At 38.7% G+C, this 13,240-nt stretch overlaps 1 protein-coding gene across 8 annotated transcripts in view; it reads left to right on the top strand.

Moving 5' to 3' along the window:
* Positions 1-13,240, top strand: part of MAPKAP1 (MAPK associated protein 1) — a 245,090-nt gene that overhangs the window by 42,789 nt on the left and 189,061 nt on the right. For all 8 annotated transcript variants that reach the window (XR_003964401.1, XM_030294471.1, XM_030294467.1 and 5 more), the window contains one exon: positions 2,633-2,781. Coding sequence is in view for 5 of the 8 variants with exons in the window: in XM_030294471.1 (XP_030150331.1) it covers positions 2,633-2,781 (149 nt within the window). In the remaining 3 variants the exon portion in view is untranslated. The remainder of the gene's footprint in view (positions 1-2,632; positions 2,782-13,240) is intronic.

Here is a 13,240-nt window from a genome sequence, read left to right as displayed (position 1 = left end):
AACCAGACAGCAAGAACACAGCATTTTGAGGAGCAGAAAAGTGGCATAGTAACTGGGAGTACAGGATCAAAGAAGGATTTTTTTTTTTTAAACGAGCAGTATTTCAGTATCTTTGTGTGCTGATGCAGTCGACCCAGTCAGTAGGAGGAAAAACCAAAAATCAGAGAAAATTGCTTGAGTGATGCCCTTGAGTCAGCAAGAAGTTAGCCCCTGAGTGCGCAAAGGAGGAGCTGGCCTGAGGTATGGGCCTAGGCAGTTCACCCGCTGTAATAGGAGGGGAAGGTAGGCAGAAGTTCTCTTTTGGTTGTTTCTCTGTCTCCATGACGAAGGATGGATGGACAGAAGGATGGATGGGAGGGAGATGGAAAATGTCAGAAGTTGAGGAGAGAATTCTAAGTGTGAATTAGAATTAGTCTGAGAATGGAAGAGTTAATCTATCATCACTTCACACCCTTACTGATAATAGTTCTGTAACTTTGATAAGTTACTTACGTTTCCTAAACTCAGTTTGTTGATGGAGCTAGTTGTAACCCAGCTCTTAAGACTGTCGAGAGGACAAGTTGAGAAAACACCTAGCATTGTTCCTGGCCCATAGTAGGTATTTAATAAAGGGTTATTCCTTTCCAAAGTGTAGCAATAAAATTATTAATAGATTACGTGCAGAATAATACTTGTAATATTTAAAATATCACTTTAATAGTCTAAAACTTTTTCAAATGTGCAGTTAATATCTGTTGATTATTTGAACGTATATATTCAGATTCTGAAATTAAATATGTGCCTCATTTTAAAAAAGAATTAGATCCTTTTCTTCTGGTTTGCCACTTAAATTTATAGGACCTTATTTGATAAATTTGTTCTACTGGTTTGTTGAAAAGATGGTCTTAGTAACATGTTTTAGAAGTTCTAAGTCACTATTTCAGAGTTCTGTTTGATCTAAGTTCAGTTTGGCTATGTTCAAGAATGGAATGGGGTTGAACCTATTCATGGCAGTTTTTTTGTTTTTTGTTTTTGGAGGGGGGAGAGAGAGAATCTTAAGCAAGCATGGAACCTGACATGGGACTAGATCTCATGACTGTGAGGTCATGACCTGAGCCAAAATCAAGAGTCAGATGCTTAGAGTGCCTGGATGGCTCAGTCCGTTAAGCATCCAACTTTGGTTCAGGTCATGATCTTGTGGTTCATGAGTTTGAGACCCGCATGAAGCTGTCTCCTGTCAGCACAGAGCCCGCTTCAGATCCTGTCTCCCTCTCTTTCTTTCTCTCTCTCAAAAATAAATAAACATTTTTTTAAAATAAAAAAAAATGTGAATCAGACACTTAACCAATTGAGCCTCCCAGAGCGGCCCTCATTGCAGATTTTAAGATCTAAGATCGATTTATTTTTAAATTTAGGTATGGAAATTTTCTAATACTCACAGAAATGGAGAGTATAATAGATCTCCATGTACTTATGTATCTACCACCTTAAATGATATTCAGGATAATATGGACACTTAAATGATCTATGAGAATATATGGAATTAACTTGTCTTGATTCACTAACGAGTAAGAGCTAAAGATTCTGATTTAATAATTAATCTGAATTCCTTCAATCATTATTTTATTCACTGATTCATGCAATAAAATTTATTGAGGGTCAACTTTGTTCATTAGTCTAATGGCTAAGAGCCTTGCCTGAGTGCAAGTCTTAGCTCTGCTATTTCTTAGCTGTGTTGGCCTAAGGCTAATCAAAGTATTCTAGGCTTCAGTTTCCACACTGACAAAATTAAGATAATGCCAGTATCCACTTCATAGGCTTGTTAGGAGGAGTAATTGAGGTACATTGGCTTGCTCAATAAACGTTAGCTGCTATTATTATAAAAATTCTTTTTCCTGGGGCACCTGGGTGGCTCAGTTGGTTGGGCGTCGACTTCAGCTCAGGTCATGATCTCACAGTTGGTGGGTTCGAGCCCTGCATCGGGCTCTGTGCTGACAGCTCGGAGCCTGGAGCCTGCTTCAAATTCTGTGTCTTCTCCTCTCTCTGCCCCTCCCATGCTCATGTTCTGTCTTGCTCTGTCTCTCAATAATAAATAAACGTTAAAAAAAAATTTTTTTTTAATTCTTTTTCCTTTTCCTCCTCCTCATCTTTGTCTTCTAGATTTTGTGCTAGGTGTCACTGGAGAATATGAGAGGATTAAGATGTAGACCTTCACCCTAAAGAACTGGAATTCCAAAATCCCACAGTATTAGAACCAGGAGAGATTTTCAAGCTTATCCAGTTCAGTGAGCCCAGAAAGCGTTAGTGAACTGTCTATCACATATCTCTTAGTGGCAAAGCCAGGCCAAAGCTCAGGTCCTTTAGCTGTGAATGCTCTTCTTACAGAATGGCTGCTCTGTCGGTTTGAGTCTGCCCCACTCCTTAAGCCCTAGTCCTTCTAAATTGACAGTCCTGACCTGATCGTATTTCAGGGCTCTGCCTTTTCAGGGTGCAAGCATCGAAGTATATGTGAGGCTTTTTGCACACATCAGACCTGAATATGCCCCGGACACTCCCTCCTTAGGATTCCAAGGAAGACTTGCTAGGGAAGGTAGACAGGCTGTCTCTCTGTGTGTAATCACAAAGATGTTTTTATCTTCCTCTTGTATCACAGCCCAGGAGTTAAAGTCACTATTTGAAAAAAAGTCCCTCAAAGAGAAACCTCCAAGTTCTGGAAAGCAGTCAATATTATCTGTACGACTGGAGCAGTGCCCTCTACAGCTGAATAACCCCTTTAATGAGTATTCCAAATTTGATGGCAAGGTAAGTAAAAGTAAAACTTTGTCCCCTTAAATAAAACCTCAATTGAGTGGAATTGTTTTGTTGGTATTATTATTAAATTTCGGTTTTCAAAAATGTCCCTCACATTTTCTAAGACTGAAGATGTGAAAAAGTCTGCATTTGGGCTTGATATTGTTTCCACAGCAATATGTTTGATGAGGGATTAAAACAAAAGTAGTCTTGAGATATTTGTATGCGTGTTTTTTCCCCTGTTTTATCTTCCAAGAGTATACTTGAGGATTTGGGTTAGTTGGGTTGTGATTCGTCAAAGCCTGATTGTGCTGGGAACGCTTTGAAAGTGGTTCTGGGAGGCAGTTTGCATTGTTTTGGTCTGACTCTTCATTATAACTGCAGAAATTGTTGAGCTTCGAGCTTCATTTCAGAATGCTAGGCCATTGTTTGCATGACTGTATTTCATTGTAGGGAATCTTGTTTGACACTCACTGCAGGGTGAGTTTTTTCTGTTTATTCTAACAATTTGTAGTTGTAAAATTAAAGCATGTCTGTTTTCCTTTTAGAAAAATGGCCACTGTTGTAGGCGGAGCATAGTTCCATGTGCAGCACCCCCCCCACCCCCCCGGCCCCCCACATTCCCTGCCATTCTGTGTTTCTGTGCTAAGCTGAGCTGGGCTTCTTTCAGGCGACAGTAGCAGTTGATTTTTATATTTATTGCCATTATATTTGCTGTCTGGTAGTGGTGGGGGGTGCTGAGTATGGCTTGTTGGGAGTTGTGTACAATTTGTCTTATTTTAACACCATTGCAATTAATAAACATACAGCTCTGTGCTTATGTTTGCATTTTTCATATTCAATTTCTGGTTAGGTGCTGTTGTGGTCAGTTGTCATCTTTGAGCAAGATGTTTTCTCTTCAAAACACTTTCTCAGCCAGTCCAGCATGTTTCCATAGTTTTAAGTAAGCATATATGGCCATGGGCAAGTGAGGTTATTGATGTTGGTGGGAAAGGAGAGCAAGAACTAGAAATAAAATGCGTAAGTTACATAAAGATACTAATATGCTCAGGAGTTGCCTCCAAAAAACCTCTGCAAGTACCTTGAGTAAATTAGAGATTGTATTGATGTAAAGCTCCTCTTTAGCCTGCCCCTGCCACCGCTCCTGTTTCTTCCTGTGGAATGTAGCAAAGAGGAGGATGGATCCCTCTAGGGGACAGGAATGTCAGCCTCTGGAAAACAGAGAATTGGACTGTAGGGGATTTTTTTTTTTTAAACAACCATTGATTCATTTAGATATGTGAGAAGTTATTGTTGGATTTAGGTTATAGGGCTGGAATTTATTTGCTTCCATTGCCTGATCCCATCTCATTGTTTGAGGGCATAATTGCCGGAATAATTACTATGTAATAATGCTTTGATGCCAACAAAATAGCATAGATCTCTTAAAATATTATGTCCTAGAACTCTCATTATACATTAGATTTTATTATAAATTACTTAGCTTTGGATTTGACAGAAAGTTGTGAAGTGTTCTTGGTATATATCTAACTTTTAAAGTGCCAGGAGAAATTTTTTAAAAATTGTGAAGAAGCCATTTCCTCAGTCACAAAGGAATTACTTTTGCTAGATGTGTTTACATTTAAGACTCTGGATGCTTTTGTCATATCAGATCTATTTGTAATCAGCAAAGGATGTGTACATGGGGCAGTCACCATTACACTTTGATTAAGAAAGATTTATATATCGATAAGTCTATCTTATGATGCTATGCTATTTTATTGTTATCCTACATATTACAATTGCTAAAATACAATTAAACCCTTGTTCTCATCTATTATTTAATATTGATGCATTTGGCAGATACGTAATGAAAGTGGCTAATATTTGAAGGATATTGTACTGTACATATTAAATTAGTCTTTCTTTATCTTTGTGAAATGCATCAATATGATATTCAATGACATCTCAATGATTAATAGAGAATTATACTTGAGTCAAGCCTTTTTGTAACCTAGAAATTAAAATGACTATTCAAATAACACCTCAAAATGATCAAATTAGCATTTTGTGATTGCATAATAATGGGATTGTAGTAGTTATAACAGCACCATGGCTGCCTCTAGAGTTAAGATCATGTCAACCCCTTGATAATAAAGCCTTTTCTGTGAGAGTCGACTTTAATAATTTCCAGATTGATTCTTCCCATAAATCATTTGACGTTCAGCACTAAATTTTTGTTACTGTTGTAACTTAAAATTATTTTATTTTTATTCAGCTCATATTTAACAAGTGAAATGAGTGTCCTGTTTTAATGATTCACCATCTTGTCATTGAACTCCATGCTTTTTGCCTCAAATATAAGGATTTTTCATGTACTTTGGTAGTCCCTTATTTTTTTCCCCCACAAAGGTTTGTTAAAGCCACTAAAATATGTACAGTTTTTTCATGTACAAATATTCACAATGCTTTTCTTGGGAATAACGCTTGCCTTATTTACATAATTAACTGAGTTGCTTAGGTCTCTTGGGCAAATGGTACATAATTGGGGAGAGAAGGGGACAGGGAAGAGTTTGGGGTCTAATTAAATATGCTAAAAAACTACTTAATTATGTATTTCCTCAAGAGACTAACTGCTGTGAAATCCTCCTTAAGATTAAACTAGCGTCAGATTTGAAAAAGATTTTGTTTTTGGTATGACTTTACAATTACATTGCGGTTAAGCTGGCATGTCTAGTGTCTTTAACGGTTTGTGCGAACTGGATTGTTGTTGGTTTTAGTGATTCTGAGGGTAAGCATCTCTTAGCTTTTGTGCTAAATTGATGTGAATACTTTCAAATAATTTTTGGTTCTTGTAGCAGTTTAATAATTTCATTTCTAAAAATTGTGGTTGATTAATAATTTCTTGGAGACATACAGTTGAGAGGGAAAGGCTGTGCTTAGGCATGTGCTTTGTTGTAATTTTGACAGTTTTTTGGATCAGGTTAATTATGTTTATGTTATCTCTTTGGTAAATTGCTATCTGTGGCCTGTTTTAGATTCACTGATTATTGATCAATTTGATCATTATGATCAATTATTGATCAATTATTGATCAATTATACTGATCGTTTGTAAAAAGCCCAAGATAGATTGTAAGTGGTTTGAGGGAATGCTTAGTCAGACCAGGCAAAACCAGGCTCAGCCATCTGCCTGAATTTTTTGGGCTTGTTGAAAACAAGACTTCGGGTAGCCTAATTAACAACACAAAATCTCTGTTCTGGACATTGAGACAGTCAGAAAACTTCTTGTCCCAGTGCTGATTTCACTGTATGTGGGATATGTTGGGTGTGGCAAGGAGTTGTTTTGAGGTGATGAAGGAGTGAGCTCTACTGATAACACAGTAAGCACTCAGCACTGATTTAAGTATCCCTAAATATGTGGATTTCTGCCTTGTGTTTCTGTCTGTTTCAAATGAGGCCGTGTTTTTGCAGGTATCTAACCCTTTACGTTCCATGCCATGTCGCTTACTTGAGAAACTTTTGCTAGTATGTCATCACTATTTTGATTAAACTGAGTTTGCAAATATTATCCTCATTAGACCATTAGAATTTAAGGTACTCGTTTCCTGTCATTATAGTTACTATTAAGAAATGGTGCCGATTATTAGTTGTGACCTCTTGCTCAGGTTTTCCATCTCTCCAAACCTCAGTTTCTTTACTGATAAAAGAAATGAGAGTTCCTTCCTCACAAGGCTGATGTGACCATCACATAAGATAATACTAGGATAGAGCACCGAGCACAAGAGAAGCAGTGTAATTTACTTAGTAAGTAGACCTATTTTGTAGTAAGACCTAAGTTGAATCCTGACTCCACCACTTATGATGCGACCTCAGGCTAGTTTCTTAACCTCATGAAGCTCCAGTCCTCCTCCGTGGGTTGAGATGATGATAATGTGTCTTCCTTATGAGGATCAATTGAGATAAGGTCTGTTTACCAAGACATGTAGCACATAACAGAAGGACTCAACAAATACCCCACTTTTGCTCCTTTCTCTGTGTAAAGGATGAGGGCCAGTGATGCTGTCTTTTCTGTGTACTTCATTAGATTATTGACAGGATTCAGAGGAAATGTGTTCTTAAAACCAGGAGTTTAGAAATAGCATCGTTAAACAAGATGTGCAGCAGACTGGGTGAAGGTGGGCTGTGTGAAGTCCAGGGAGTCCAGTGAAGTTTTGAGGTTTTGGCCTTTAACTTTAAATAGAAAGATGAAGACAAGTAATTACTTCCTTTTTTTGTGGGGGAGAGTAGCGACTTTTTTTTTAAAGCATGATAGGAGGTAGTTCTAGATTAGTAATTGCTTGGCAGTTTACTAAAATGTTAAATGTTTATTTGCCTTAGCTAAATTCTACTTTAACTATAAGGAGAACGTTTGCCTTAACAAGTGCTTGAAAAAGCAGAACCAGTTCTTGTTCATTTAGACAACTGTGACTTTGATTGTGTTAACTTATTAGAAAGTAACCATTTCTCCGTTAGAAACTGTTTTAACTGAAGCTGCAGAGAGCATGGGGGAAGGGATAATTCATGAGTGCTAATTGCTTGGCTGTTAATTTTCATAAGTGTTGATAGAAGCAGTTCCTTAAATTAAACTTTGTTTAAAATGTATCAGGGGAAATATTCCACAATGTCGAGCCTGAAGTGAAAATTAATATGAATGCTGTGGCAATTAACACATACTGGTTAATAGCTTTTAGCAGCATTTTGGGATGATAGTCCTTAAATACATTTTTGCATGCTGCTCTTGTTTCAGCATTGTTCCAGTCTATGTCTGGATAATTATGAACAAATGTTTTCTACAATCATTGGCATTAAATAGCTCTCTTCAAAGAAAGTCACTTAAAACTTTTCAGAAAAGTATGAAGTCGCTGAGAAATGTGGCAAACTCAGAAAAGGTCAGCGAATTGAAATTATGTTTAAAAAAATTGCCTTTAGAGGAACATCTGAACTTGGAATATTTGCTATTATAATGGAAATGGTCCCCTCTAATATGTGGAGTTACTTTATTAGTTCAGGGTCTCTTTCCAAAAAATTATAATCTGGACTTTATTGCCAGTTATGTTTCTAGACAGCAGTTTTTGTTTACTGCTGCCTGAGCTGAGGTGTGGCCTTGAGCCTAAGAGCCTTCTGGCTTTGAGTTTCTTTCTTTTCCACCCCTCAAGTTGACCAGCCCCCACCCTTTCAGTGAAAGTGCTCCTGGGGTTCACTTGTTTGCACCCATTGAGAGACAAATTTAAGATGGCAGGGTGTTTTGAGTTAGGGGCTACTTAGCTCTTCCATTGATTGGCTTCATCTTACATACCTTTTTAATAAAGGAGACTAAGTCCCAACATCATTTTCGTGGTTATTCTTTTGGCCTCTTATCTCTGTGACTGCATTCTGTTAGTCTTCTTTTTCATAGACCAGTTTTTATTAGTCTGTTCTATTTCTAAAGGAAGATAGTAGCTGTTCACTACCTCTTTATACTACCTCTTTCTACTAATAGAAGGACCAAATTCATTAATTTAAAAACATCTCTTAGTAAGATTATTTTCCCCTTACCATTGTATTAATGCACTTCTCTTCCTTTTGCTTGACATTATACAGGAAATCCCAAGGAGAGATGTTGGGATATCTGTCTGGGTGGCATTCAAAACGAATTAAATAGGAATCTTACAATGAAAGACTGTGTTTTCATCATTCCACTGTGAAGTTAAATTTTGGAGACTGAATTCTTAAAACTAGTTGATTCCATTCTGAGCTTTCTGTCTCGGCCCTGTTTCTTCCAGTCTGTAGTGGCTTCCTCTGGTTGTGGAACAATCTTCCAGAAATTCCTGTTAGAGGTAGGATTGACCATTGGCTTTAGAGGGTTTTCAAAGGAAAGTAGAATTTTGCAGGCCTGGATTAGAAATCTGACTTTGCCATTTACTTGCTGTGTGATATTAGGCAAGTCATTTTTGCCTCTTTGAGCCTGTTTTCATATGTATAAATGAAGTTAATGATGTCTTTAAATGTTGTCACAAGGATTTAATGAAAATGGGAAATGCATAAATAGCAAAGTGCCTGGTACACAGACAGTGCTGAGAGACTTACTAGTTTCCTTTATTTTCCCACATTGCCATTCATTTGCTCCGTGTTTAGTGAGGTCCTACTATGTACCAGACACTGTGAAGTAAAATCTGGATACATGGTGAGCAAAAACGCACCTGGTTTCTGACCTTGGAACTTACTCTCTTGGCAGGAAGATAGATGTTATGTAAATAATCACCCGACTGAATGCAAAATTGCCATCATCGTATACCCACAGCTAATAATTACTAAGTTCCAAGAAAGGTAGTTGGGGCCTTCAGAGCATTATCATAAGGGCATCTGACCTAGTCTAAGGTCTCAGGGATGGCATCCCTGTGAAGGTGACTTTTGATCTGAGAGTTGAAGGATGAGTAAGAGCTAACTTGGTGAAGGGGGAGGATAAAGGACAAATAGAGGATCTGAGGCAAGGGGGTAGCTTCGCAGTTTTGAGGAACTGAAAGAAGGCTGTGTGACTGGGGACTCAGGGTGAGGCAGAGTATGGTACAAGGTAAAGCTGCAGGGGCCAGACCATGTATGGCGGTGGCCGTGTCCTCTTTAACCTAAGAATATTGGAACCTTTGACAAATTTAAATGAGGAGATAAGGTAATCAGATTTATGTTTTGAAAAGATCACTGGGCTGTGCTGAAGGGAGTACAACCTGAGAAGGGGTTTTGAGGCCAGAGAGACAATCAAGAAACTTTTTGCAGTGGTCCAGTTAGGAGAGATGGTAACTTGGGTTTGCTTATTGGTGATGTAGAAGGAGTGTTTGAATTCCAGAGATGTTAGTAAGTAAAAGTGCTAAGACTTGATGATGGATTACATGTCAGGGAATAGGGGAGAAAAGGGTTTCAAGGGCAATACCTTGATCCAATGGAACTGAATGGAAGATGATTCCATCCCTGAATTAGGATGCACCGAAAGAGGGCTGAGGATGAAGCAGATGTTACCTTTGTGAGCTGGTTTGGGCCTGGTGACTGCAGATCACAGCTTATTACCACATCCTTGAAGTTACTACACGTTCTTTTTGTGGGGGAGGGGTGTGCAGCATACCCTGCTTGTTTGGTTTGTATTTGGGTCATCTGAGGCAGGGGTCTCTGAGATGAGAGTGGGCTGGGAGCCAGAAGCCTTCTCTTTGTTCCCACTTCACAGCCAGCTTTGGAACTCTGGCTGAAGAATTGCCCTGGAGATTGGTCACCTCTTCTCTGAGATGGGCTGTGTACTCTCAGATGCCCAACCCAGCTCACCAGGCTGTTAAGAGGAGAAAATGAATGAGAGAGTAATTTTAGATGAGGCAGATGTCAGGTGTCATTTAAGAAAGTATATTGATTGTAATTCTTGGAGGTTAGAGGGCTGAAAGTAAAACACAGACATATTTATGTTGTAACAAGATTACTGGTGTAGCACTATCTTCTTCCTAGCTAAAGAAATACCAGATTAGCAGATGAAATCTGGTTGGACTGTATATCAAGCACTGAGGGTCCCAAGGAAGAAAGCCTAGGAGATAATCCTTGTTGGTTGTGGGGAGGCTAGGCGTGGTGGGGTTTTACACTGAGCCTCCGCATCTAGGGCACCCTACTCTGTAATTTGCAGTAGAGCGATTTCCTTGTCCCTCAAAGTACTAGGCCCTGATGTTACTGTCTTGAAGAGAACTAGGTAAGAGAAATCAAATGACAGCTTAGGGTCACTCAGCCGGGCATAGAATCTAAGTGTTCTTATTCTCAGAGATTTTTATTTTCATTCTTGCTGGCATTCATATCACAAAATGGAAACTTGATTTCCGGGACTAGAAAACAACATGGTAGAAAGAACACAGGTGTGGAATCAGAAAATGTCAGTTTTTCAGTTCGTGAGTTCGAGCTTCACATAAGGTTCTGTGCTGACAGCTCGGAGCCTGGAGCCTGCTTCAGATTCTGTGACTCCCTCTCTCTGCTCCTCCCCATCTCGTGCTCTGTTGCTCTCTGACTCTCAAAAATAAATAAACATTAAAAAAGAAATAAAAAAAGAAAAAGAAAATGTGAGCTTTAGCTTTGGTAGTGCCATGGGGTCTGGGACAAGTCACCTCCCATCTCTGAGCCTCACTTTCTACCTGTTTATTTATTTATTTATTTAAATTTTTTAAATGTTTATTTATTTTGAGAGAGAGGGCAGAGAGAGAGGGAGAGAGGGTATTCAAGCAGGTTCTGCGCTGTCAGCGCGGGGCCCGACGTGAGGCTCGGTGTCACAAACTGAGATCCCTGAGCTGAAATCAAGAGTCAGACACTCAACTGAGCCACCCAGGTGCCCCAAGCTTCTGCTTATTTAGAATGAGGAACTTAACTTGGATGATCTTTTGGATTCCTCTTGGTTTTAAGGTTCCATTGTTTTGCGATTGGGGAGGTGATTGACATCAGTAGGTTACAGATGGGAAAACATGAACTCTTGAAATTTTGATCTTCCACATGTATGTTGGTACTTTCCTCTTTTAATTGATCATAGCAAAGCTGTGATGCCAGGAGTGTTATCTCCGTTTTACCAGTGAGGACCCTGAAGCTCAGAAAGAGAAAGTGATTTGCTCAAGAATGCCCCACTAGTATGCGGCAGAGCTGATGTTCAACTCCCTTTTCCTTGTTCTAGTACCACAGTTGTCTTTCCTACACTCTTTTGTAGCGATGGTTATGGAGGGCACAAAAAACACTGCTAATAATTGAAAAAATTTTAAATTTAAAAACAAAAGAATTTTTCCTCTATGCATGCACTTGATATCGTACAGACTGGTTCAGACCTTATTGTCATTGTGCCTGTTGGGTAAGTTACTGCATCTTGTAAGCCTCAATTTTCTTACATGTAAAAAAAGAAATGCAATACTAGGGCTGGGGAAGGGGGCAATGCTTTATACATAGAAGGTAGTATATGTCCCACAAGTGCTTTTTTATTTCCCCTGATCTTCCTGCTGTGCAGAGTGGATTCATTTGTCTATCCAGCCAAGAAATTATTTACTAAGCATCTATACTGTACTGGTTCATTTCAAATGTTTATTACATACTGGCTCTGTGCTAGGCACTGATAAATAAGACAAGACTAACTGCCCTGGAGGAATTTGAAGGTAAGAGTGGCCATATGGCCAACCAGTGGAGGAACCATACTTCACAGTCAGTGTTATGCCCGTGCTGGGGACCGTGACAGTGGTCCATGACATCAAGTGCATCTGATTAAGCAGATGAAGAGACCCATGAAGAAGTAACTGTAGAGTAAATGTGATTGGTAGTGGAGTAGAGACCGTGGGAGTGTGGAGGCGGCAATGATGTTCATCCAGTTTGTCATCATAGGTGGGTTTGTCTGAATTGTGATTGTATTAATTCCTAGAGAGCAGAGACTTAACTTTGGTCACTCTTATTATGGAGCTCAGCGTGGCACTCTAAACACATAAATGTGGAAGTTTTTTTAGATGGCAGTGACGAATTTCAAATGTCATTACTCTTTGAAGCTTGCAACTACATGGCAGTATCATAAGAGCTGTGTTTTATTAATATCTCCACTCCTTTCTGTTAAATTGAAGTTTTAACACCTAGACAAAGATACATGTAAGAAAGTAAGTTTAGGAAATTTGCAAAAGATGCTACTATGCAACCAAAGATTAAATTGATTTGTTATATGTGCATTTAGCTACAATTCATTTTAATTGTCTGTATGAAGTTAAAAAGTATTAGTGTCAGATAAAGATTCATCACCAGAGCGTGATTTAGGGCTGGTGCTGGAGAACGCAGGCATGTGTTCCGGCAGATGTTTGTATAAGGCGCTGTCTTTCCTGACAGCAGTTAAAAAGTATGGTTATAGTAATCAAATTGTGGTGCAGCGACTCAGAGGCTAGGGCCAGATTGAATTAAAATAGATATAAGATTTATGAATAGCAATAGCTGTGATAAAATTTCACTGCCTTCTTCAACAGGAAGGCCTTTTTCCACAGTGGAAAGAAGAAAATATAATAACCACTTGTCTAAAACTGGGGTTTTGCTGACTTTCATTTTCCCTTCCTAATTATGACATCAAAACAATAACTTGCTGGGGGTTTTTTCAGCTCTGGTAACCTCTATCTTATTAAGTGCATAGCATTCAAATAAGGAATTATTATGATATTGTTTTAGTTCAGAAACAAAATTCATGTAAATCTAGCCTAAAGGATTTAAACTCCTTTTTACGTAAAGTTTTTGTCATTATCACCATAACTATGTTTTATTGAGTTCCTATTTTATATCGCGTCCTGTAGTGGACCCTTGTCAACCCTCACAACACTGCCGTGAAGGGACATTATTATTACTGTTGTACGGGTAAGGAAACCAAAGCTTTACAGAAAGAGTAAGTGCTGCTTAGGATTTGAATCCAAATGTGTGAGATTCCACAGCCTCTTTCTTTACTGCCTTGTATTAGTTTT

The sequence above is a fragment of the Lynx canadensis genome, chromosome D4, assembly GCF_007474595.2.
Source record: "Lynx canadensis isolate LIC74 chromosome D4, mLynCan4.pri.v2, whole genome shotgun sequence".
Lineage (NCBI taxonomy): Eukaryota > Metazoa > Chordata > Mammalia > Carnivora > Felidae > Lynx > Lynx canadensis.
This window is presented reverse-complemented; position numbering and strand designations above follow the sequence as displayed.